Below are 23,234 nucleotides of genomic sequence, written 5' to 3'. Positions count from 1 at the left end.
ATTAAGTTTTCTGGAACAAGAAGCTTCACATGAAGACTATTGCAGCATTATGGAGATACTTGTGCTTATGTAGATTTTATATCAAACTACTTGTGAGACAGGAATTTTGTGCTAATTGCTATAGACAGACATGAATTTGAAAACAGCCAGGGGAAGTCAAACCATAGTTAAACTATTTTTAAAAAATACATTCAAGATATGCACAATAGGAATTGAAAATCACAGTTCATTAACTTTTTTGTGCCTCATATTTGTCTGAAGAGTGTAAAATAATCAATATGGGCCTAAAAAGAAAAAGAGGGGAAGAAGTTCTGAAGAACATACACACACAAAAAAAAGGAATTTTTCAAGAGATGATTTATATCTAACCTAAACCAACTAAAATCACATATTATCTGAAGTCTTGAAATGATAATTTTTAACATGTATTCAATATTGAATCTGAGACAATATCAAGGAGACATTTACATCTGACTTTCAGGTTTCAAATCCATTTTAGGCATTTTACAAGAATATGATCCCAAAAAGATCTAATGTGTTTTATCTCCTATTTTACCTAGTCTTTTTTAGTAAAATAATAGAATCACATAATCATAAAAACATTTAGTATGGGAAAGACCCTTAGGATCATTGAGTCCAATGGAAAATTAATTTTTAAGTAAGCAGTGAAAGTTCAGTAATGTTGCTTCTACTTTCCTAAAATGTGTTATGCCCAAAAGGCTACAGTTATTTGAGAGAAAATTCTTAGATAAGTAGTGGGCTGCATTGACACTTATAAGTACCTGCAGGGTTGGAAGGCTATAAGTAAAAATAAAGATCAAAAGGAGGAAGTAAATGCAAAGTAACCTGTAAGTAAGTAAATCTGTGTACACTGGAGTGGAAGTTTTGAATATGAGTACACAAAAAAAAGGAGAAGCTGCTGCTGAGAATATAGTTGGTCACATGAGTTCAAAGTTTGTGGAAACTTGTGGGGGTTTGTGTGTCTCTTTAAGGGTCAGATTTTAAGATGAGAGTTCTTCAAAAGTTTGTCATTATAAACTTCCCATCCGCATAATGTCACCATGCCCTTGGAGCTGTTTTTCTAACTTCTAACAAGTAAGACTTTTTTCTTTTTAAGGGAAAAGACATTTAGTCGTGAAATGGTGTTATTACAGGTGTTTAAAAGAAGGTTGGAGCCCAGGGAATATGCTTAAGAAGGAAATGTGAAACATAGCAACCTGGTGATTTTATAATTACATGGCAAACTTTAACACTGTCTTTGATATCTGTAGTCATTTATGACTAAAATGTGTTACGAAGATCCAGATAGAGAATTTTATGTATTCAGAATGAATGGGACCTGTTTTTCTCAGGTAATAAACATGAACAGATGACCTATAGTGCTGGAGTGGTAAATTCTCCCTTGTATACCAGTGAAGGAAAGCTTATACTTATTTTAATTTTTAAGTTTTAAGCCAAAATCTTTATCTTGGAATTAAAGCAATGGTTCAGTCTGTGTGTGCAGCCCATTCTTACAGAACTGAAAAACAAATTTATGATTTTCAAAAGTGAAATGAATGGCCCTCCTTTTGTGAAGTGCTGCTGTCTGTATGCTGAAGTCCCACATAGAAAACTGTCCATCTGTGAGAAGTGTGAGTTGTCCTCTTGTCTCCATTTCCTCCAATTAGTTTTAGAAATTTAAAAGGCTTTTTATCACACTTAAAGTGCAAGTGTTATTTGTGGATATCTTCATAAAACTGTCTAGAATATATCTCAGAGAAATAATATTTGCAAGCTGTGGTCACCTAGAATTTCAATCAGCTTTCAGTGGAATTCTAACTTTTTCTTCAATTAGCCTGATAATAGGTTAATGTTGGGGTTATTGAAGAGGCTCGTTTATAATATCATACACATATATATGAGATGTAATATCATACACACACCATGAAAATGGTGAATTTTCTTAGGTGGCTGTTTTAAAATGCATTATTTTAAATTTTTATTCAATCAGAATGTGTCCAAAATCTGTGGTTTCCGGACTGGCTGGAGATGCTAATCCTGGCAGTTCTCTCTGCTTCACATTTTCTTACTGCTTGTGCTCTCTTAATAACCATGCCAACAAAATGTTAATGGGCAGAATTTATGCTAAATATTAGCAGAATTGCTAGTGTTAGAGTTCAAAATCAATGCCCTTAGAAAGTTTAGCTTTTCTAAACAATCCCACAAAACAACATAAGTGTCAGAAATAGTGGATGTATAATTTCATTCTCTATTTGCAGAGCTTTCTTGTAGTTACTCTTTTCTGAACTCCCACTCTGCTGAAAATACTGTCCACTCCTGTGTGCTAAGGCAGGGATGAGTCATCTGGTATCAGTATCTTCCTACAAAATTTCCCCACTTTTTTGCTGGGATAAAGGGTTTTGAGATGGTAGCCTGCAATATTATGAGTGGATCCACCTCCTCCAGCTAAAGCTGATTCCCAAACAGCTTCATTAAATTCACTCATATTTTGTCAGTGAGCAATCAGCATCTGTCCTGCCTCCACGTGAAATTGTAGGTTTCAACAACTTCCATCCGCTGGTGTGGGCAGCAAAGTGGTGATGCTAAGTGCCATTTTTCTTAGTGGGTGTTTGAAGGCAGCAGTCAGGAAATCCCATTTCCTCTGACATCAGACAGCAGCAGGATGAGGTATTATAATTTGCCAGCCTGGTCAGAAATGTGAACAATTCAAATTTGTATTCCAGGAAAGAAGCAGCTGGCTGAGCTCAAGGTCATTGCAATGAATAATCCTTCAGCACCACCTGCCTTCTAATGCTGAGCTTTGCTTTTCTCCTCACACATGTATTTGTATCCATAACGTCCACTGCTGCAGGATTTAATTACTGAGATTGTCTCTTTCCTTTCTGATTTGGCACTTGTCTTCACTGTAAGAATAAGCTTTTGAAAAACCTACCATCAGCTTTTCTTAACTAAGTTTTGTCTTCACAGTTTAATTCCTCTAAGCTACTCTAGTCTGCAAAATTCTTTTTTTTTTTTTTTTTTTTTTTTTTTTTAGATATCTCACTGTGACTGTAGCAATCTTTTTGGCTTCTGCATGTTTTTATATATTACCTGCCTTTCACCTTATATAACTGTCTTTTACGCCTGGATGCTAAGTGTTCAAAAAGAAAATGCATAACTGCTTTTTGACCTTCCCTCACAGAGTTGTTATATGGTATCCGATCTTCCCATGCAGTGGCAGTTTTTCTGGTAGACCTTGGTCTTGCTCAAAAAGACCAAAAAAACTCTCTGCCTTGGGAAACTTTCCCTCTTGGGAACCCAAAGGAAGTGGGTTTAGATTCCAGGTGGAAGCAAGCTCTTTGAGTGCAGCTTTGTGCCTTTTATCAAGACTCCTTACAGTCTCATCAGACTTGTCCTTTAAAAATTAATTCTGATTGTACTGAGGAGTTCCTTTCGAAAAGAAGTCAAATGCTGAGATAGGGGAATAAATGTCAAGACATGGGTGTTTATACTCTGCACAGATTTGAAGCACTTTGGTGCTTGTTCTCTCTTCATGGAAACAGAAAGATGATCAGGACAGGAAAGAGTAAAGCAGAATTACATTAAATGTAAAGCTCTGTAGCTTATCTTGGCAGAGCATAAATTTCTTTACAGTCTTCTGAATATAACCAAGTTTTCTGTATTCTGTATGCCTCCTATGGAAATTTGGCAAAGTTCCCTTTGCATTGGGCCCTTTCAGGATCTGCCTCTTGCTCTCTAGGTACAAATGTTGTTCAGTTAGTTGTCAGTTCTGTCTGAGAACATACAAGGTGTTGGTTTCTTTTGTGTATTTGACTGTGATCAGCAGTAATTAGAGTTTTAATACTATTTCCAGGCAAAATGTACTCTGAGGTGTGCAATTAGCCTTATCATTACCTCTTGCTTAGTTATCTTAGTGAGACCTAGATAAAGAACTTTTTTTGAATATTTTTTTGATACTTGGTTTTAATGCATTCCATGTGTGTTTATATATAATACATCATTGTAATCCAATGTAGGCCATCTATAACAATAATTTTGAGACAGTTAGCTAAAGAATAGTAAATTTCTGAAAGCTTGTGTATGTGAAGGGAGATATACATACGCAGTCAGATGTGCTTTTGATACTAGACTGAACCAAAGACTCTCATCGTGAGTCAGTTGTTCAACATGATTGTGACACAAAGATATGGCATAAAGGCAACAGACTTTGGGGACTGAGCATTAATTTTAAACTAAATCTGAGAAGTCATGCACTGGTCACCCATGGGTTTGGATGTTTTCGCTGTGTGCTTTCAAAAATTGTGAGCACAGAAAAGATTGAGCACTTGATACAATGAACTCAAAAATCACAGGTCTGATATGCTTGCTGGCTTCAAGAAACCTGTTTAATTATACAAAGGGAGTATTTAGGATTTCTGCTGATGGAAAAAAAAAAGAATCACTGGTATATTGCTTTAAGAGATAAAACTTGATCTGAAAAACAGTGACTAAAGTGTTGTCATGTAGAAATGCATAAAAGTTTTCTGCCAAAGGCCTAATCTCTTCCTTTCATTAAGTGACAGGAGTAGTTCTGTTATTGCAAGTAATCTGTCATTCTCAAAGCAAATTAGAGCTCACAAACATAGCAAAAAAAAATGAAAGCTATCTACTACTACCTGAGGACCTACTGCTGTGTGGTGACTCCTGTTTGTATGTGTCTCTGTGTCTAAATATGCTAAAGAAAATATGCTACATATTTATGAAAGCACTGAATATGATTGAGGCTCCAGTGTGTTTTCTGCATTTCTTAACGTATTCTCACTGGCAGAAGTGTCTTTATTAGCTGCCCATATTAATGTAAAAGGTCTTTGTAGTGTCTTAACTTCAGAGAAATATGTAAGAAAAGACAAGAGGTACTGTCATGAATCCCAGAAATCAATGCCAGTTTCTTTGAGGGTGAAATTTAAAGTGGCCACATTTGGCACCAGGTGTTGTTTTACTGGATGTCATTTGTCTTGAGTTATAATTGGGACCATGATTAAAAAGATGCTAATTCCCTTCATCAGCTATTATTCTTATATTCATCCCTAACCCCTTTCATCAAAGTTTGGCTCTATTACAATGACTGCCAGCAGTTTGTTTACTGGGAGTTATTAGTAAGGCTCTAGTCACTGTCACAGCCTGTTAGCTCACAATTAGACTGACTCAGAGCTTCTGCATTAGCAGGGTTTGCGATACATATGTGTGGTGGATCCACCAGGCAATTGTGAAGTTGTCAGATTACATCTATTAATATCTATTAACAACCTTGGCTCACTGTGCTCAGGAATAAAATAAGATCTCTCTTCCTCCTTTACCTCCAAAGGAAACCAGAATCTTTCACTGCTATTTTACTACTGACAGTGTAACTCTGAACACTTTTACTTCTCTGTTGTGGAGTGGGAGGGTATTAATTCCTTTGGTTTTTTGAGCAGTACTTCAGACTTTAAAGTGCTGCTAGTCATCACCCAGAAGGAAGGAGTATCCAAGGTCATTATGGGAATCTGCTCCATCTTACTGACTTCCTCTACCCCAAGTGGCTTTTTTATACATATATTCATTTTAGATTTAAAATTTCTATACAAATGCACTTATTGGCCCTGAATATCTGAGAGCTCATTTCTAAAGCATTTGCTGTACCTGATGGCTTATAATAGTAGACAACAATTGTCTCTAGAAATACCTTTTTTTCCCTTTCCCCCTTCTTCTTGCCCCATTGTTCTGTCACTGGGTTTTGCTCTTCTTCATGATACCTGCTTTCCTTTTTTCAGTTCTTTTTGGGGTGACAAGGACAAAGCATTGAGAGTTTTGAGGGATTTTTTTGATGGCAAAACTTTTACTGAATGAATGTTCAGAACTGACAGCCTTGGGGTAAGAAAACAGAGAGAGGGATCTGCAGCCAAAGTCAAGCTCCAGTTTTATGACTGATCTTTGTAAGGGTTCAGGTCACAATACAAGACTGTGCCACAGAGAACAGAAGGCCAGGGAGCCTGAAACTTATAGGCAAGCCTACTGAAGGACATTTTGCCCTGACCACAGAAATACAGAAAAATGCTGCAGCATTTCCTTTTCTAGTCTTTTGACTCATCCTGGCATCATCCATCCCAGTGCCAAGTCCCTTAACATTGTTATCTTTTAACTAAATCAGTTTAGCTGTGAACATCAAGGGGTTGAATCACATGTGAATCATTAAATATATAGAGCTTGTCCAGCAATTAATTTCTTCATACAGGAAGTTATCATAGGAAAATTATCAACTCATTGTTTAAATCAAATCAGGAATAAAAAATTCTGTAATAAAGGAATGACATAGAGATAACTGGATATCAATGGACTCGTTCTAGCTCAATGCCAAAAGTACAGCAGATGTAGCACACTTGATACTTGCATAATGTAAATGACTGATTACAAGGTTCTAAATACCCTTCCTAAAAGTAATGCCAAATATCTATAATCCTGCACACAGGCTTCTTTCCCCACTATATACCCACCTTATATGAATTATTTACATGCCCACTCCCACTGAAAGGGCCGGTTTCCCTGTTTGCCTACCCCACTGGAGATGGGTTTGCTCCTTATTTATGCTTCTCCATATAATCTACCAGCCCATTCGCTGGTGAGATAACACCCCTTGAATATGTGCCCTGAGCTGTGGTTCTTCTGTTACTGCACTTTGTGCTGTCAGCACCCCAGTTGGGGCACAGCCTGATCTCTGGATGGGATGAGGAGGATGCTGTCTCAAGCCTAGACAGGATTCAAGTGGCAGTGAGGTGACTTCTGCCAGTGTCACACACAGTTCAGTTGCTGCTCTGAGTGGTTTCCCACTTCCAGGTCTCTGTGTCTGGTCAAGCTGACTCGTTTTCTTAAAAGCCCATATGACCTCCTGATTACTGTTTGATCTGTCTGATAACTGTCATATGAAGCTTCATCATTGTTCATTTCCTCTTTCATCGTGGTTCATTTCTTCTTTTAAGTTACCAAGGTTTGTCCAAACACCCTCTCAGGCAGCTCTGTTTGGGTCTTCCCTTTGGGTGTTGCATTCACATATATTTCTTTCACATCCCTGATGTGTGCTCTGGCATTACTCAGGCTATGCTACCAAGGAATGATAGTGCAGATTCCCTGCAGAGAAAGAAATAATATTTCAGTATCAAGCTAATTAATATAATAAATCCTGGTTTTAAAGTTTTTTTTTTTTAATTAATAAATATAATGACTATGATGTAATGCCTGGGTAGGCAAGAGTTCTAAGAAGATCTACAGGGTTTTGACATGCCAGTGAAGATGCACACTCCCCCAGTTTAACAATATTCTGATTTATCTATATTCTGAACAATGTTTTACTCAGATAATATGTTATCTTTAGTTACTCAATGCTATCTTTCAAAATAACTTTTCAGGATCCTTTCCTAAATAAATTTGCCAAAAGCTGTAAGGTTTGGCCCCCAAAACATTTCATTGTGGATTACAACATAACCAGTGAATCTGTTGGTTTATGATTTTGACTGCTGCATTTTCTTAACTGAAAGAGTATGGTGTGTTCATCTTGGCTGTCTGCCAGATGCCCCCCAGCTGCTCTCTCATTCCCCCCTCCTCAAAATGATTGCATGAGTGGGAGAAATAAGGTAAAAGTATTTTGGATTGAGATAAATATAGGGAGAACCCTTTACCAATTGCTAGCATGGGCAAAGCAGACACAATTTAGGAAAAATTAATTTATTTAATTTGTCAGTCAGGGGTGAAGATTACCATTATAAAAGTTTTGTTCTGCTTTATTTATTTAACACCTAGATTTTGAAAAGACAGTTTTTGGAGAGTCCCTGGAAAACTTTCTTCAAGCTCAATGGAAAAGGAAGGAAGCAAATGGCAGCCTCAGAAGAATCCTGGGATCCTGGGTCAAAAAAACAGGTACAGTTGAGCAACAACTAGCTTTATAAAAAAACCTGACAGCACAACCTTCATAACTCTGATTTGGTAGTGCTTTTTTTCAGCATTCAATATGTGTCTAGTTTTCTAGCCCATTTCTTGTGTTCAATTAAACACCCAAGCTACCTGCTGGGTAGCTTTTTGGCCATACCCTGATATTCATTTCAACTTATGCTGACAATACAGTAAGGAAACCTTATGGGTAAACAGCTCCTAATTGTATCTTGAAGGATGACTGACTTCTCTGGTGCATCTTCAGATGGTAGGGAAAGTTTCACAGATTTTGCTAGATGAGAAGTAAACCTGACGTATGGATAGGAGGAGGAAAGGAACATGAAGTGGCTCTTTCTGGTAAAATGGACCACTGACCTATTGAAGAGTGATCTGTGGGTCTGGAAAATCATTATAAAAACTAAGCAAAACCCACTGTGGAAATTATAGTCAAAAGAAAGGATTTGGGTTCTTCATAACGAAATACTGGGAACTTTTAGGGTTAGCAATCTAAGGGGATTTATATTATAGGTAGGGAATATTGTCTCTTTCATAAAAATTATCTTTCCTGAGAAATGCTCTTTTTATCTATTCACAGTTCCTCACTGCTTTCTGTGACATCTTATGTTGTGTTTAAGATTTACAGTGAGTGTGATGCTCCTTATGCTGAATCAGGAAAACAATAAAATGATCAAATCACTCACTGTGAAGTACAGATATAATTTTTCTGTGATACCCAGTTATAGGCCTTGAAACCACATTTACATCCATGGATTTTCTCAGATTATAATCTAAAATATATTTTTAAAGGTTTGGGTTTTTTTTTCCTTTTAGAGGCAGGGCACAGTTATGAAATTCAAGTTTAAGTGGTGAAGAACCTGAGGCTTTTGGTCATAATCCATCTATCCTTTTTCAGTCTGATATTCATTTAGGAGGTCTTGTAACTGCCATTGAACAATATCATTGTAGTGTTTCTACTCTATTGTTTAAACTACTCTATACACCATTAGAGTTTTTACTGTAGTGTTTAGAATGTCAGACTCTCTTACATGACTCTCATAAGCATCTCATTGTATTGCAGGGTTTTACATTATTTGTCAGATTCTCTGCTTAACGCAGTAATGTAGTTAGCATATGCTTGAAAGTGTTATAGAGCTTTTCTGAAATAATTTTTCTGATCACATGAGTATTTCAAGTTTATAAGGAAAAAAAAATCAAATTGAAGTCTTGAAAACTTAAAACTAAAGCATTTTTCTCTGCTGTTTTTTACCATTACTGGCTTCAGTTTCAAAAAAAAGTGTTTTCAGTGGCCAACCACTCCCATTTAACAAAGCTGGTCCTGAGGGAGCTGCATTGCTTGCCTTCATTCTCTCCTTCCCCTTAATATATTAGGTCAAGACAAGGCCTCTTTTCATTCAACTCTCTGAGCAACTTATTTTCATCTTTCAACATTTATTGGCCTTGTTGAAATCCATTGCAATAGTACTACAAATCCTGGTGTGGAAATATCTCAAAAGTCTGCAAGACCTTCTTTAAAGAGGCTAATTTATTTCACTGTTAAATACTTTTGCAAGGCAGAGCCACTTATTATGTTAAGGACCTTTGAGAACAAGCTGAATAACTCCAGAGTTTATGTCCCTTTTAAAAGAAACATAACATTTAAGCTATAAAATGAAGGAGGGGTGCCACACTGAAATAATATACGAGACAAACTGCTTTTATGTGTTCAAACATAAAATTGTTGAGCATTGTCCAGTGTTAGCTGTGTACTGATTTTTACAGAGAGCATCATTCTCTTGAAGAACAGGAGAATATTACATAGATTTAAGATTATTAAGATCAATGTGATGACTGCAGGGAAGCTGCTGCCTTAGTTGCCAAATAACTCACACTAGCAGTGCTTTTGCTTTCTACCTTTTCTGCTTTCTGTCTTGCATTCTTCTTTCTGTCCTCTCTTGTTCCTTAATCAGTTAAGATTGTCTGAAATTATACAGATATGAGTTTCAACAGCTGCTAAACAAATACCTTCCCTAGTTCACCCTTGTCAAGTAGCAGAATTAATTGATTGAATTCATGTGTTATGGTCCACACAGCTGTCCAGTACTGGGGGTTCCCTTACCTCGGTTTATGACACAACCTGTACTAGTTTTCAAATGCTTCAATGTGTGTAGTGCATCATTTAATGCATTTTGTGAAGCATTTAACAAAGTCAATATATTCTGTGCTGGAGAACAAAGAATGCTAAATTTCATTTGACTGCCAGCTCAGAGAATTCAAGCTACAAAGGGGTTGAAAAATGAATTTCAATACACTACAGAGCTGGAGATATCCACATGCTGAGTGGTTGTTTCACTAAAAGAAGTTTACGTAAAAAAAGATTAATTTTGAAATTTGATACCTAAATTAGTGCAAAACAGCATAATTCATTTAGCTGAACTTCTTTTTTCTTACTGTTATAGAAGCATGGGCTAAAATAAAATACTGTCCCCGTAACCAATCTAGTTTAGACAACAGCAATATCAATCTAATGGGGATGAGCTAATCTTTTACACAATCCCCATTTCTGGGACAAAATCTTTTTGTCAAAGAAAAGCCTAGAAGTTCATCTTTAATATTATATCATTAGAATGTCAAAATTTTTAATGCCTGTTTCCTTCCTTCTACTGTAAATTATAATTTTGTTTCTATAATTTGTTGGTTTGGAGTAGAAACTTCTCTATGCCAGCCTCTTCTCTTCCAGAACTGGTACTGGGTTCATGAGAATGCAAATGAGCTCAAAAACTTTCCTGGTAGATGTGTTTTGCAGCATTTAAAAGCTTCATTTTTAATGAAGATATTATGTGCCTGTGTCTCCCTCTTGTGGCATAAAAACATTTTGACTGTAGTTGTTAATCATAACACAAGCACTGGAAAAAAGTTCTGCCTTTCCTGGTTTGGGATTTGCCTAGCACGATTAATTTTCTAATGCTTAGGTTGTTTAATGTTTTAATAAAACTGTTAAGAATTTTCCCACAGGTGCAACAAAAGTTTCGAGTTAAGATTTTGGCCATAATTAAACTCCCTGGTTTTTTATACTGTACTGTCCCTCAAAAAGTTATTTCATATTAATAAGGGTAACATTGAACTTTCTGATTTCTTGCACTTCATTCAGTCCCAGCTTTTAAGGTCCAATATGAAGACCTCCATTTTCTCACAGAAAGAAGAATTTATGAGCTCTTTCACCATGCTTGCCAAACCCTGCCATCCTGTTTCTGGAGCAATGTGGTTTGTATGCAGCTGACTCTAACGTTCCTGCCATGTTCGTCCCAGGATTTCAGTTTCCAAGGTTCTTGTATGAAATACCAAATCAGATGACTCTGCTCTGCACCTGCAGCAGGGATGTGTTAAAACAAACAAAAAAACCCACAAAACAACCAATCTCAGATACCTAAGAAAACCCTTCAAAATCTAGTTTTGTTTTCTTCTTAAACATTTTTGTTTGTTTTATTTTAACTTTAGCTTCACGTTTTGAAGGCCCGAAGACTCAGTGGTCTATTGATTCATCAAGACTCATTAGTTTTGGCTTGCTTCTCCAATAGTTTTTACAAAACTGAGTAGTCTAGAGTGCCACTGTAAGTGGAGGAGTATGATTGTTCTCAGGAACTGCAGGAATTATCTCAGAGCTCAAGAAGCCATCAGGAAAAGTGAGGATCTCACTTCAAGGTATAGTAGTAGTATAGTGGCAACTTTAGTGAAGATCCATGAGTGTAAAAAAATATCTAAGGAAGTGATATAGTTGTTCCTGCTATTAAAGCCCATGTTATACAGAATATTAGAAGTCTTTAATCGTTGTCTTGCACAAGTGACTGATAAGGTGTACATCCTATCAATAAATTGGTTGACCACATTCTTTAATGTACCTAAATGCACTTGTTTCCCAGGCAGACAGGACTGACAATTACCAAGTACATATCACAACTCCTAAAATGCTGGAGATGAGCAGCAAACACAACAAGGACAAAGAGCAATATAGATGTTTCTGTTTAAAGTGGGTTCCTTTAAGCATAACGTGCCTTTGTAAAAATGAACCAGGCTTTAAGAAATCACTGCCATGCAGCTGAATATAAAGAGTGTCCAAAGATAATAAAATGTTTGTAAAGTTCCAAGTTGATTGGAGCTGTTGTGCAAACAGGAAGTCTATAGTTCAGAAGGAACTATATGAGAAGGAACATGTGAGCTGAGGGGTGTCATGCCAACGTTGGGGATCAAATTTCTTGCACAGAAACATTTTAATGGTTAATTTAATAAATTACATTCAGTGAGGTAATACATCAAGGAAAAAAGTTAATGAAAAATGTTTCATATTCAAATCATCACTTAATAAGCAGATGAAATATTAACATTAATTATTTAGGAAATATTGTTAGTTCTTGATATCATGCCCTTTCAGATTTTAAAACTACAGGATCTAATCTGCTCTGGTTTTATCTTTTGTCCTTAACCAGAGAAGGAAAAGTTCAAATTTAAGTTCATCTACATCAATGTACACAACATAGGCAATGAATAGAAGAAGCCAGAAGCCATTGTGTGGCAGGACAGCTATGGCTTAGTCACCATCACAGAAACTCATGACTGGAATACTGCAATAGCTGGCTGTAAGCTTTTCACAAGGGATAGACAGAGAAGGAGAGGTGGTGGGGTAACTGGTGGTGGGGTGGTGGGGTTAGGGAGTGTTTCAGTTGTATAGAGTTTGATGACAGTGATGATAAGGTAGAGTGTTTATGGGTAAGGATGTCATGGAAGGCAGATAAGGTGGCTGTCTAGTTGGGTGTCTGTTACAGACCACCAAACCAGGATGAGGAAGCAGACAAAGCATTTTAGAAGCAGATGGAAGAGGTCTCACAATTTCTAGCCCTTGTTCTGGTGAGGGACTTCAACCTACCACATATTTGCTGGAAATGTAACACAGCAGAGAGAGGAGCTAGGATAGGAGGTTCCTTAAGCATATGGAGGATAACTTCCTGACACAGCTGGTAAGTGATCCTACAAGGGAAGATGCATCACTAGATCTGCTGTTCACGAAAGAGAAATATTGGCTGGAGATGTGGTCGGGGGCTGTCTTGGGCTTAGCTACCACGAAATGTTTAAGTTCTCCATCCTTAGAGAAGTAATGAGGAATGAAATCAAAAAACCCTCCACTATGGAATTCTGGAGGGCAGACTTTGGCCTGTTCAAGACACTGGTTTAGAGAGTCCCTTGGGAGACAGTTCTAAAGGACAAGTGTCCAGAAAGGCTGGGCACTCTTCAGGAAGGAAATCTTTAAGGCCCAGGAGCAGACTGTCCTCATGTACCGTAAGATGAAATAACAGAGCAGATAACTGGTCAGTGGTTAGGACAGAATAACCAAGTATCCAGAGTGACCAGTGCAGACAGAGTTTTAATCCCCTGTTTAATATACCAAAGTCTTTTGGGTGTGCTATTTTGTTCCAGACTTTAGAACCAACATGATAAACAAGGGAAAATATTCTTTGAAATTGTGTCAAGAATTTTCTGTTTTCTCTACCTGCAGTCCTAGGGACTCAGGATCACAAGTTCTCTTACAGGCTGAGAAGAGACGTTCTCATGTGCTGGAACCCAGCCCACAAAGATATTCCAGACAACCTTTTCTGGCCTTATGGTGCTTGTTTTTTTTTTCTTTGTTTTTGGTTTGGTTTGTTTTTTTTTAACTATGTGAGATAAAGGGCATCCCCTGAAAGAGTGAGAGGTGGTCTTGTGTCTTATTACAACAGAGACAAGAGTCTGAATTTTTGGTGTCCCAGGTGAATGATTTAACTATACAATTACAAAAGAGACAAATGTCATCTTGTCTGGTAAAAAACTATCACAAATTGAATAGCTTTTAACAGAAGAGGCTGCTAATGAGCAAATGCAGTATTCCTAGTCTGGTAGCTAAGGGCATTTCAGAAATCTAAGCATCATTTGCTCTAAATCAGATAAGTGAATATTGAAAACAAGACTAATGCCTACAAGGAAAATTATCTTACTTGCAGTCAGACATAAAGGACTGGCACACCTATTGAAAAAAAAGAGGGGAAAAAATCCCACATTATCAGAAGCATTCTGTGAAATCTAAGCATGAGACCATGGTGTAAGTGTGAGCAGTTTAAGTATTTTAGGTATCAGAACTCTCCTTTTCTGAGAATATTATTGAGAAGTTATTCTAAGCATTCTTGTGACAATGTATTTCCATCTCTAAATTATGTGAGAAAAAAAAATTTGATTACAAGACCACAGAATATAAATGGAAATAAGTAGTTTTAATGTCTTATGTAGAAAGCTTTATTTTATGTCAGTTTGTCCCTGTTCACACCTTAGTAACTGACTACTTCCTTTTATTTTATCCCTGGTAATTTCCACTCTCTGGTTCTTGTACACAAGCAGGATTTTGGAGCGTTGTTTGAAATACAGTAAAAGCTGTCTTAAAAAACTGGGTTTGTGCTAGCTCTCAGAAGATGCATGTTGAGTGGGAGTCAATAAAGAGTCAAAAAAAAATGATGTAGTGTCTATATAAGTCAGTCTAGATGTGCCTAATCTTTCTTTAATTGTCAGTGAATAGGGATTAACTGTTCTTTTTCATCCTTCCTGGCTGTACTTCAACTTAGACCTAGATGTTCTATAGGACTGTCTTCTGTTGTTGCACATTTCCATAATGCAGTGAATTTTTTGCTAGTAAAATTAGATTGCAAGCTATCCCCTCTGTGTAAAAGCCATGTATTTGGTCATAAATAGCAAGAAAGCTACCAAAAAGAATGTAGAAGAAAAATTTATATTATGGCTGAAACCATAATACAAGAATTATATTGATCTTATTTGCTTAGGAAATATACTGAACAGCCTAGTTTTGTCCAAATGCAACTATTACTGCAGATATGCAAGGTAACATTTCAATATGATGCTAAGATCTTGGATTAGCGTTTTAGAAAGCCGTGTTTGAACTTGTAGATGAATATGTTGATCCAGAATAACTGGTGTGAAAGAAACTGTAACACCACTGAGGAGCTGCTTTTTCTGCTGTTTCTTGGAGAGCTATAGAGCTGGTTCTTCTACTGTGGCTGTCAGGCTGAACCAGTACAAAACTGGTACCTGCCTCCACTGGGTGGCAGCTCAAGCTTTTCTCAAACTCAAAAAGTGATGGCTTTTTCTTTAGCTGAAAAAACAGCATCACCCTCACATCTCAGCAATTTATAAAACTCATGAGACTTTTCTGTGCATCTCGTGAGTCAGATGGTGGCCTCTTCATCCTCAGGGACTCTTGTGATTATTCATGGCAAGATGGTCTCTCTTCTGCTACTGGAATTTCAAAATTCATTCCTCATATTGAGTTTTAATTAGATTGTGATTTGTCCAAGCAAAATGCTTTTTTCCTGGGTTTTTTTTTGTTTTTTTTTTTTTCTTTTTTTCTTTTTTTTTCTTTTTTTTTTTTTTTTTTTAATAAAGATTCCTGAAATGAAAACCTTCACCATGAACACGGTCTATTCACAGAATTAATCAGACATCTAGTGGCTTTCAGTAGCCTATCTAGGAATTAAAGGGAAAAGAATGTGCTGTGTGTCACACATAGCCTTATATTTTAAAGCATTCTGAAGCCCCACTGAAGAAAGTGGATCTTTAGAGCTGTGAGAGATAGCACTTCTGATCCTCTCTTCTAAGATGCCCATGACTGCATTAATTACTGTTGTCTGCTCAGCTGTAGTCTTTTTATGTCTTGAAAGAAGAGTCAGTGCTTGGATGAGAAGTATGTCCCATCCAAAGAGAGGGACCAATGTTTCTCTCCCACTTGGCCTTGTGTGACACCATTGAGGAATGCAGTACCAGGATTTCTTCCTTCCAGTCAGCAAGGAACAAAGGTGATAACTGTTTCAGGTGGTAAGGATTCTATAACTCTGGCAGGATGGTAAAGAGAAATTGTCATATCCTGGTAATGCTGCACAAAAATTAAATTTCCTTAAGGTGCCTAAAGTCTTTCTGTACTTTCTGTTGGACTCAATTTTGCTTTCTTCTCTTTCCAGTAATTTTAATGGATTTTGCAAAGAGCATATATCACATTTGAGTCACTGTTTCACTACAAAACAATATATAAAATATATAAAAGACAGTTTTACAGGCCTCAGTTTTACAGGTGTACAAGAACTATCCTTTTCATAGAAGTCTGTTAATCTTATATATATAACCTCCAGTTATTTTAGGCCTTTTCATAGATTATTTTGGGAAAGATTGCACTGTTTATCTCCAGATGATAAGTAAGATAATGGATCCCATTAAATTCTGCATCACTTCCATAAGATGCTCGCTTTGGAATTTGCCCTCCTTTGGTCTCAGAGCTGCAAGTCAGACTGCTAGCAGCTGTGTCATGCAGAAAAAAGTGTTGTACATCATTCTTCCCCACTTCATGTACTCAAACTCAGGACCTTGAGAGATTTAGAAAATCAAACCCAGGCAGGAATACCTCATAAGGAAAAGGATAATCTTCAAAGAACCTGTCTACACCTTAATTTAATAGGAAGACTGGAGGAGTTTTCCTAACAGTGAGACCTGGACTTTTTAGTATGTGCTTCCAAGAGAAAGGAGGGTGACTATAAATCTCAACTTAAGCTCTGGGTGTTTCAAAAGCACTTGACACCTCCTGCCACCCAGGATACGTCCACCACTAAATACTGGCAATGATAGCACACAGCACACCAAGGGAAAAATGACTTTGCTGTGGCTTTATAATGAAGTATGCTGTGAAAGAGTTTTCTAGTCTTCTGTAGGACCCAGCTGTACAGCCCAGTCCCTCTCTCACTTACCTCATGAAAGAGGGCTGTCGGGCTGAATTTTTGTTAATTAATTTTGTTTCTCAAATAGCACCTGACAGATGCCTAAATATGAGGCATGGTTGGTATAATAAATTAAGCAGAGGGACTTCCACAGAACCATTTTTGTTTTAAAAATCTTTCTCTCAGTGCTCTGTGTTTTAATGTTCCCATCTTCTTTCCATTTAATTCTCATCTCATACCTTTTGTTTCTTTTCATTGGCCCTTCTGGACAACCATTTCTGGAAAAACCTTTTTATATCTCTTTTTCACTTGGTCTCTAATAGATACTATCATCTTTTAAAGACCAGCCACTCCCTCCCTCAGCTAAGTACTATCTTGGCAGGCAACTGGGGAGGAGGAGTCTTCTTTAAAAGGCTTAGAAATTGTGTTGTTAAAAAATATATAAATAAAGCAACAAACCTTTTAATAGGGCTTTGAACAATCATCCCTTTCAGTCCCTTATGGCCTATTGTGCTTCTGGCTCTTTTATTATTTAGTGTGCACAAAAAAAAAAAAAAAAAAAAAAAAAATCCAAATGTTTTATGTTAAGCCATTAAGAGTTTATTTGGGCTGAAAAGAAATAAATAAATGTGGTGCTCACAGTTGGGACTGTGAGCACATGCACAGTTGCTTGGCAGAGGCAACCTATAGGAGGCACATCAGACAGCCAGAATAAGCTTCAGTGAAAGAGCAGAACAAAAGCATCCGCAGCATTTGTTTCTGGCTAAGTACTTTTGCATGAGCCTCACTACTGGAGTGGTTTACCCAGCTTTTATCTGTTTTAAATTCACCTCACTTCCCCCACCCCTCTCTGCAGTGTCACCCCCAACTGTAACTCATAGTAATTGCATGGAAAAAGAGGAAGCCTGGGATTTTTAAAATCTTCTTTTGTATTCTGTTCTGTTTTGGTTTGTTTTTTTAAAACACCTGATGGGAGCATATGGTGGGTTGATACCAACACTGGTCCTAGAGTATGATACACTTAACTAAATGTTTTTTTTTCATGGCCTGTTTTTTTTTATTTGTTTGTTTGTTTGTTTGTGTTTTCTTGTTTGTTTGTTTGTTTTTTGGTTTTACTTATTTGGCTGGCTGGCTGGGGTTTCTTATGTATTTATATTTGGGTTTTTTTAGGTGCTGTGGGTATATTTTATGAATAGCCAGAAATACAATTTGTTTCTTTCATATTGTTTCTTTCATATTCACATTTTGTTTCTCCCATATTTTTGTTTTGCCAACTCTGCCTCTCATCTAGAGAATTCTGCATCAGGCTGGCAATAGCATCTAGGTCTCCTCTTTGTGCATAACAAGTATCAATCTTGCTTGGTCTCATTTCCCTGGTGGGGCTGCTGGGAAGAGAAAAGGGTCATTTCCTTTAAATGTACTTTTATGCTCAAGACTTAGCTCCCATGTGACCTATATTTGGGGAATCAAGATAAAAACTTAAACTTTCTAACCTTCTTTCTCCATAAGACTGAAGTAAATTGTAATTTTTGAAAACCAAGCATAAAGAAAGATTGCTGTTGGTATTGTTAAAGAATTAATAGATTGCAAGACGTAGATAGTAGGAATTTCTGAAAACATGAGTTTAACTTTACTATCTCAGTTTTGAGACAAAACAGTCTGATACTCCCTGTTAGGCTGAATGGAACCACTGAGACCTCAGGAAATGAAAGGAGAGGTGTACATGGTCAATCAAGCCCCAGAGGAAGAACTGTGCCCAATTGCTCCTCTTTGGTGTTGCTTGTAGGGCATAGAATATGGGGTTGCACACGACTAAAAGAGTTTATAACACACATAAACTCAGGGATATCGAAGCACACAGAACAGATGTATAACCTGAAGCACAGAAAAAGGAGAACATGAAACTGTCTCTAACACAGTGACATTTATGCATTTTGCTCTTTTTGTAATTCTAAACACAATTCTAAAATGCTTTAACTCATGTATTTTGGTACTTTTGCCTATAAAGGCAAGATGTACCTTTCAAAATCTAGTTATAGCATGAGTAATCGAGAAGAGAAAATCAGTGAGATATTTGGACATTCAAGGCTAAATGTTCTGTGGGCCTTGCAGCCTTCTGCTTACTGGTTTGAACCTTTTGAGAAATAGGTACTAGAGCTTAGGGATGGCTTAACAGAGAGACGTAGATAAGGTCTTCTAAGCCCATAAAGCAGGGATTATAAACTTTCTGATCTCATGGTGATACTGTAAAAATAACTAAGCTACTGTATACTACAGTATTTTAGTAGGTAAATAGGTGTTCCTGAGATATAGATAGCTAAGTGAAACAGGGAGGTTATTGGGAAAGAGAAAGTATATATGTGCATTGTTCTATAACATACTACTAATTTTAATAAGAAGAGCTTGTAATAGAAATATGGAATTAAAAAAGTTAAAATATATTGAGATCAGTGCACAACTTCTTACAGGCTCCAGTGCTTTTTAAAGTCTGCATTAAAAGCTAAGCACAATTCTTGTGGTATCTCCAGTTGTTATGGAGAAACGAATGTAAGTGGTTACTTTTGGAGTGCAAGGCACAACTGCAGATTCTGACCAAAAAATGGATGTTAGGGGCTGAGAAACAATCACCTTTGTATTAAGAATCCTGAGGTATATTTAGACAATTCTACTTATTACCTGATCATTCACCATTTATAATTTAGAGGCATTATTTCTTTAAGCTCTGATAAAAGAAATATAGCTTTGTTTTAAACGTTAATGTTAAAAAGTCAAAAAGTTAATGGTTTTGTATATTTTTAGAAAAAAAAAAAACCTTTTTAAAAGCCATACATTTTTCACTCAGTTATTGGTCATGAATTATTCAATTGCTAAAGTATAACTGTAGTCAAAAGTCTTTTTGTCATACCTGGAATGATCCTTATTCCTGGAATTAAGATTTGGAAGAACCTACATAGCAAACCTCTAAAAGCTTATAAAGGTATTTCACTTGAGATCAGAATACACATTTGTGCTGCAGAACCTGACCCCACTAGTGTTTCTTTGGCAACATAATGTCACAACATCTCACATTGTCCTGTCACAAATATACATGGCATATGTGACAGGAGTGTTTTATAACACCTGTCTTTTAGACCTTTAAAATTATAAGAAAATTTATTTACTAGGAAGTTGTAAAAAAAATAATAAATAATGAGCACGTCAGGGGCTGTGACGTAGAAAAGAAGGATGGTTTGAATTGTGTGGCAGAAAGAGGATTCCAGTGCTGGTCTGAAAGTTAACAAATAGATTACAAAGAGGTAATGAAAACAATTTCTTTACACATCTGGAAATAGTTGTGTCTGTGATTTATTTTAAGCGTAAAGAAAAACACTGTAGTAGCTTGATGTGAGCTGAATCCAGTGACCAGTACTGGATATATGATGCTTCTTGTCCCACAGGGAGCTGAAGAAATTTCTGCTTTTCTTCCAAAGTGTGGCTTTGCAACTAGAGGGGTAAGGGTGAAAGAATAGATGGGTTTAAAATAATGAAAGTGAATAGAAAGGATTTATAATTTTAGGAACACTTGAAATTATCACACTGAAATGCAAACTCCGAAGTTCCTCTTCTTTTTAGAGCAACCCCAAATTGCTTTAAAAATTCAGTTTTCAGAATTACAGAAATACAACTCAGAATTGTATTAAGAATTCAGGCAAAGTCATAAAGTTGGGACAGAATCTCACTTTGAGTGTGGGGAATATGATACACTTGAAACTTGCTCATGGATTTTATAACTGAGGCCTCTTTCTTTAACGAACCAAAGCAAAAGATTTGCCATAGGTCTTCCAAATTTTGCTGGGCGTGAAGTAGGTTAAGCCAATGAGTTGTTTCAGCAATGGGTCTGTAAGACTCTGAATTAGCTTCTGCTGTTTAACCTGGCTCCAGGGTTCCAAATCTAGGTTCTGCCCTGATTCCAGATGTTCCTGGTTAGAGTGAGGAAAACACCATGTCAGTGATAGAGCAAAGGCACTCAGAAGACTGAGCAAAACTGAAGTCCTGAGATGATATAGCACATGTAGCTTAATGTTAAGACAGAGAAAAAGTATCACCCGCCTCCTCCTTCTCCTCTTCACCCACACACAAGTTGTTTACAAAAGTGCCTTGTAGTGACTGCTGGTGGTGTCACTCTGTCCCATGCCCCAGAGCTATCACCGGGCCTCATGGGAGATGTGACTGCAGCATCGGACATGGGACTGTTTGTTCACTCACTTTCTGTGAAGAGAGTTTTGAACTGTGTTTTGAATAGACAGCATTTTCTTTGTGTGGTTGGTAAATAACACAGAGCAAAGTTAGTCAGCAAGTTGCATAGCTTCTGCATTCTGATTCTTTGGAGCCCTTTTGTACCCAGCTTGACAGGATGTTTTTAACAGAATATGACCTCACTGGGATACCAGAGGTAAGGAAAAGTTACTGGGGCTGCTGGGGAATATTTTGCACAGAACTGACCAAAAGTACTGCTTTAAAATGCCTATTGGAAAGATGGTTTCGTGGTGATCCAGTAAACACCTTGTTTAGTGAAAATCAGTATCTTTCATTCCTTATTAAGACAGAAGAAGTCTTATTAAGATTTTTTTATTTCCCACTTATGGAAAACAATGCTGTTTTGCAAATCTCAGAACAATTATATACTTGCTCCAGAGTGTGGAGGAGAGGTCCAGTCCTAGTGACAGAACATCTAAATGATTTCTTCCTAATACAGAACAGAATAAACAGCTCAGATCCAGTTATTCATCCAAGTTCTAGAAGAAGCATCACAAGACTCGGAGCAGTGGCAAACCCAGCACAACCAGAGAAGAGCAAACTTCTGGACACCCCTACTCAATCACCAGGCCAAGGTAAGAAGGAAAAAGATACCCAAGCCAGTATCATTATATTTTCTTGGTAAAATCAGGTGTGGGTTTTCATTTCAGGGGTTCAAAGCGGGGACACCACTTGTAATTTTGCTTGGATGTGGAAAAGAGGTGTTTATGGGGCAGTGTGGGCACCCATTCTCCTCCCTCTGATGGCCAAAGCCAGGGGATCAAATGGCTGGTGTGGGGGGGACTGGAACCCTCCTGCCTTTGGAGGGGGTGGGAAGCAGAGGGGGAAGCCCTGCTGGCTGCAGGGTTTCTTTAGTGTGGGGCTGATGGAACAAAGCACTGAGAGCATTCAGAGGTAGTGATGGAAGGTGGAGCAGGGGTAAAAAAAGAGAGAGAATCCTGAGTGTTTAAAAAGTCAGAGGGAAGTGATATTTTAAAAACTCACACAGATATAGTTCATACATATATTTATACAGTGTAAAAATATTACAGATTATTGCTGAATGATCTGTCTGATTTCATATTCAAAATCTACAAAGGCTTTTAGGAAAAATGAAAGATAATTTTTATTACCCAAAATAGGTTTATGAATAATAGGCGTCTTGCTGCTCTGAAATGGAATTAACAATAAGTGATCTGCTTTTCTATTTATACCAACATAAAAACAAAGCTTCATTGTTTTTCTTGTCAAAAATTTTTGCTATTTCCAGCCAATACAGGTGACACACCAAAAAATGCCCAGACTGTTTAGAATCACTGATAGAGCAGTGAGAGGGAATGAAGTTCTCATGATATATAAAATTAATATTCATAGTTAAAGATTTGAATAACAAATAGGTCTTTAAAATTAGACAGTTTTGAGTGTTGATGACAATGAAAGTATTGGTAAATGAAGACAAATTTTTTTTTTTACTTATGATTAACTAGATCAGTTCTTTACTGTAAGATTTGGGTTTTTTCTTGTGATTTGGGAAGAGGATGTGTGTAACTTCACTTAGTAATATAAAAAATGTGATCACCGTGTCACTGTTCCCAGTTAAGCACAGTAATGACTCTAGTTCCACAAAGCATTTACAGAGAAACTTTTGTAATGTCACCCTTGCTACTGTACTTTGGTCCTCTGGAATGTACCACATGGAAGTTGCCAGCTCTGTCCTGATAAGAGCACATCTTTCTTCTGAAGAAGCTTCTAGAGAGATACACATTCTCTGAGGCAGAAATCTGTCTAAATGGAGATGACTGAAGATGATTAATTTATTCCCATGACTTTGGTATCTGTATGCAGTAATGCTCCTCATCGTGGATCAGAAGTTGGGTATTGCACAGTACAAACCCAGATTTTATATACCAAACAGCTAATGACACAGAGATGAGACAGCAGTTGAATAATACAAATATGAGAAACTCTTCAGTCATAATAAATACAACTAAAGATGGAGTTTTCTGATTTTAATATCTTTTTACAGCTCTATATGTATTATTAGGAGTTTTTAAAATGATTTTTCATAGTGTCTCACCCACTGCAGGTATATTGCCCCCAGTAGCAGGAAGCCTGATTGCTTTTTGACCTTCAGTCAGGGAGAGGTTGGTAGTTTACAGATAACTTTATCCCCTGAATTTGAACAAGAGAGGGCAAAAGTTCAATAGCAGTAACCTGGTTATTATTTAT

General features: G+C 37.0%; 1 protein-coding gene across 2 annotated transcripts in view; it reads left to right on the top strand.

Annotated features, from left to right (window-relative positions):
• Positions 1 to 7,809: 7,809 nt before the first annotated feature.
• ST18 (ST18 C2H2C-type zinc finger transcription factor) overlaps positions 7,810 to 23,234 on the top strand; it is a 181,865-nt gene continuing 166,440 nt past the window's right edge. For both annotated transcript variants that reach the window (XM_071737528.1, XM_071737527.1), the window contains exons 1-2: positions 7,810 to 7,926; positions 21,466 to 21,601. In XM_071737528.1, the coding sequence (XP_071593629.1) occupies positions 7,882 to 7,926; positions 21,466 to 21,601 (181 nt within the window). In that variant the 5' untranslated portion in view covers positions 7,810 to 7,881. The remainder of the gene's footprint in view (positions 7,927 to 21,465; positions 21,602 to 23,234) is intronic.

The sequence above is a fragment of the Heliangelus exortis genome, chromosome 2 (genome assembly GCF_036169615.1).
Source record: "Heliangelus exortis chromosome 2, bHelExo1.hap1, whole genome shotgun sequence".
NCBI classification, from domain to species: Eukaryota; Metazoa; Chordata; class Aves; order Apodiformes; family Trochilidae; genus Heliangelus; species Heliangelus exortis.
This window is presented reverse-complemented; position numbering and strand designations above follow the sequence as displayed.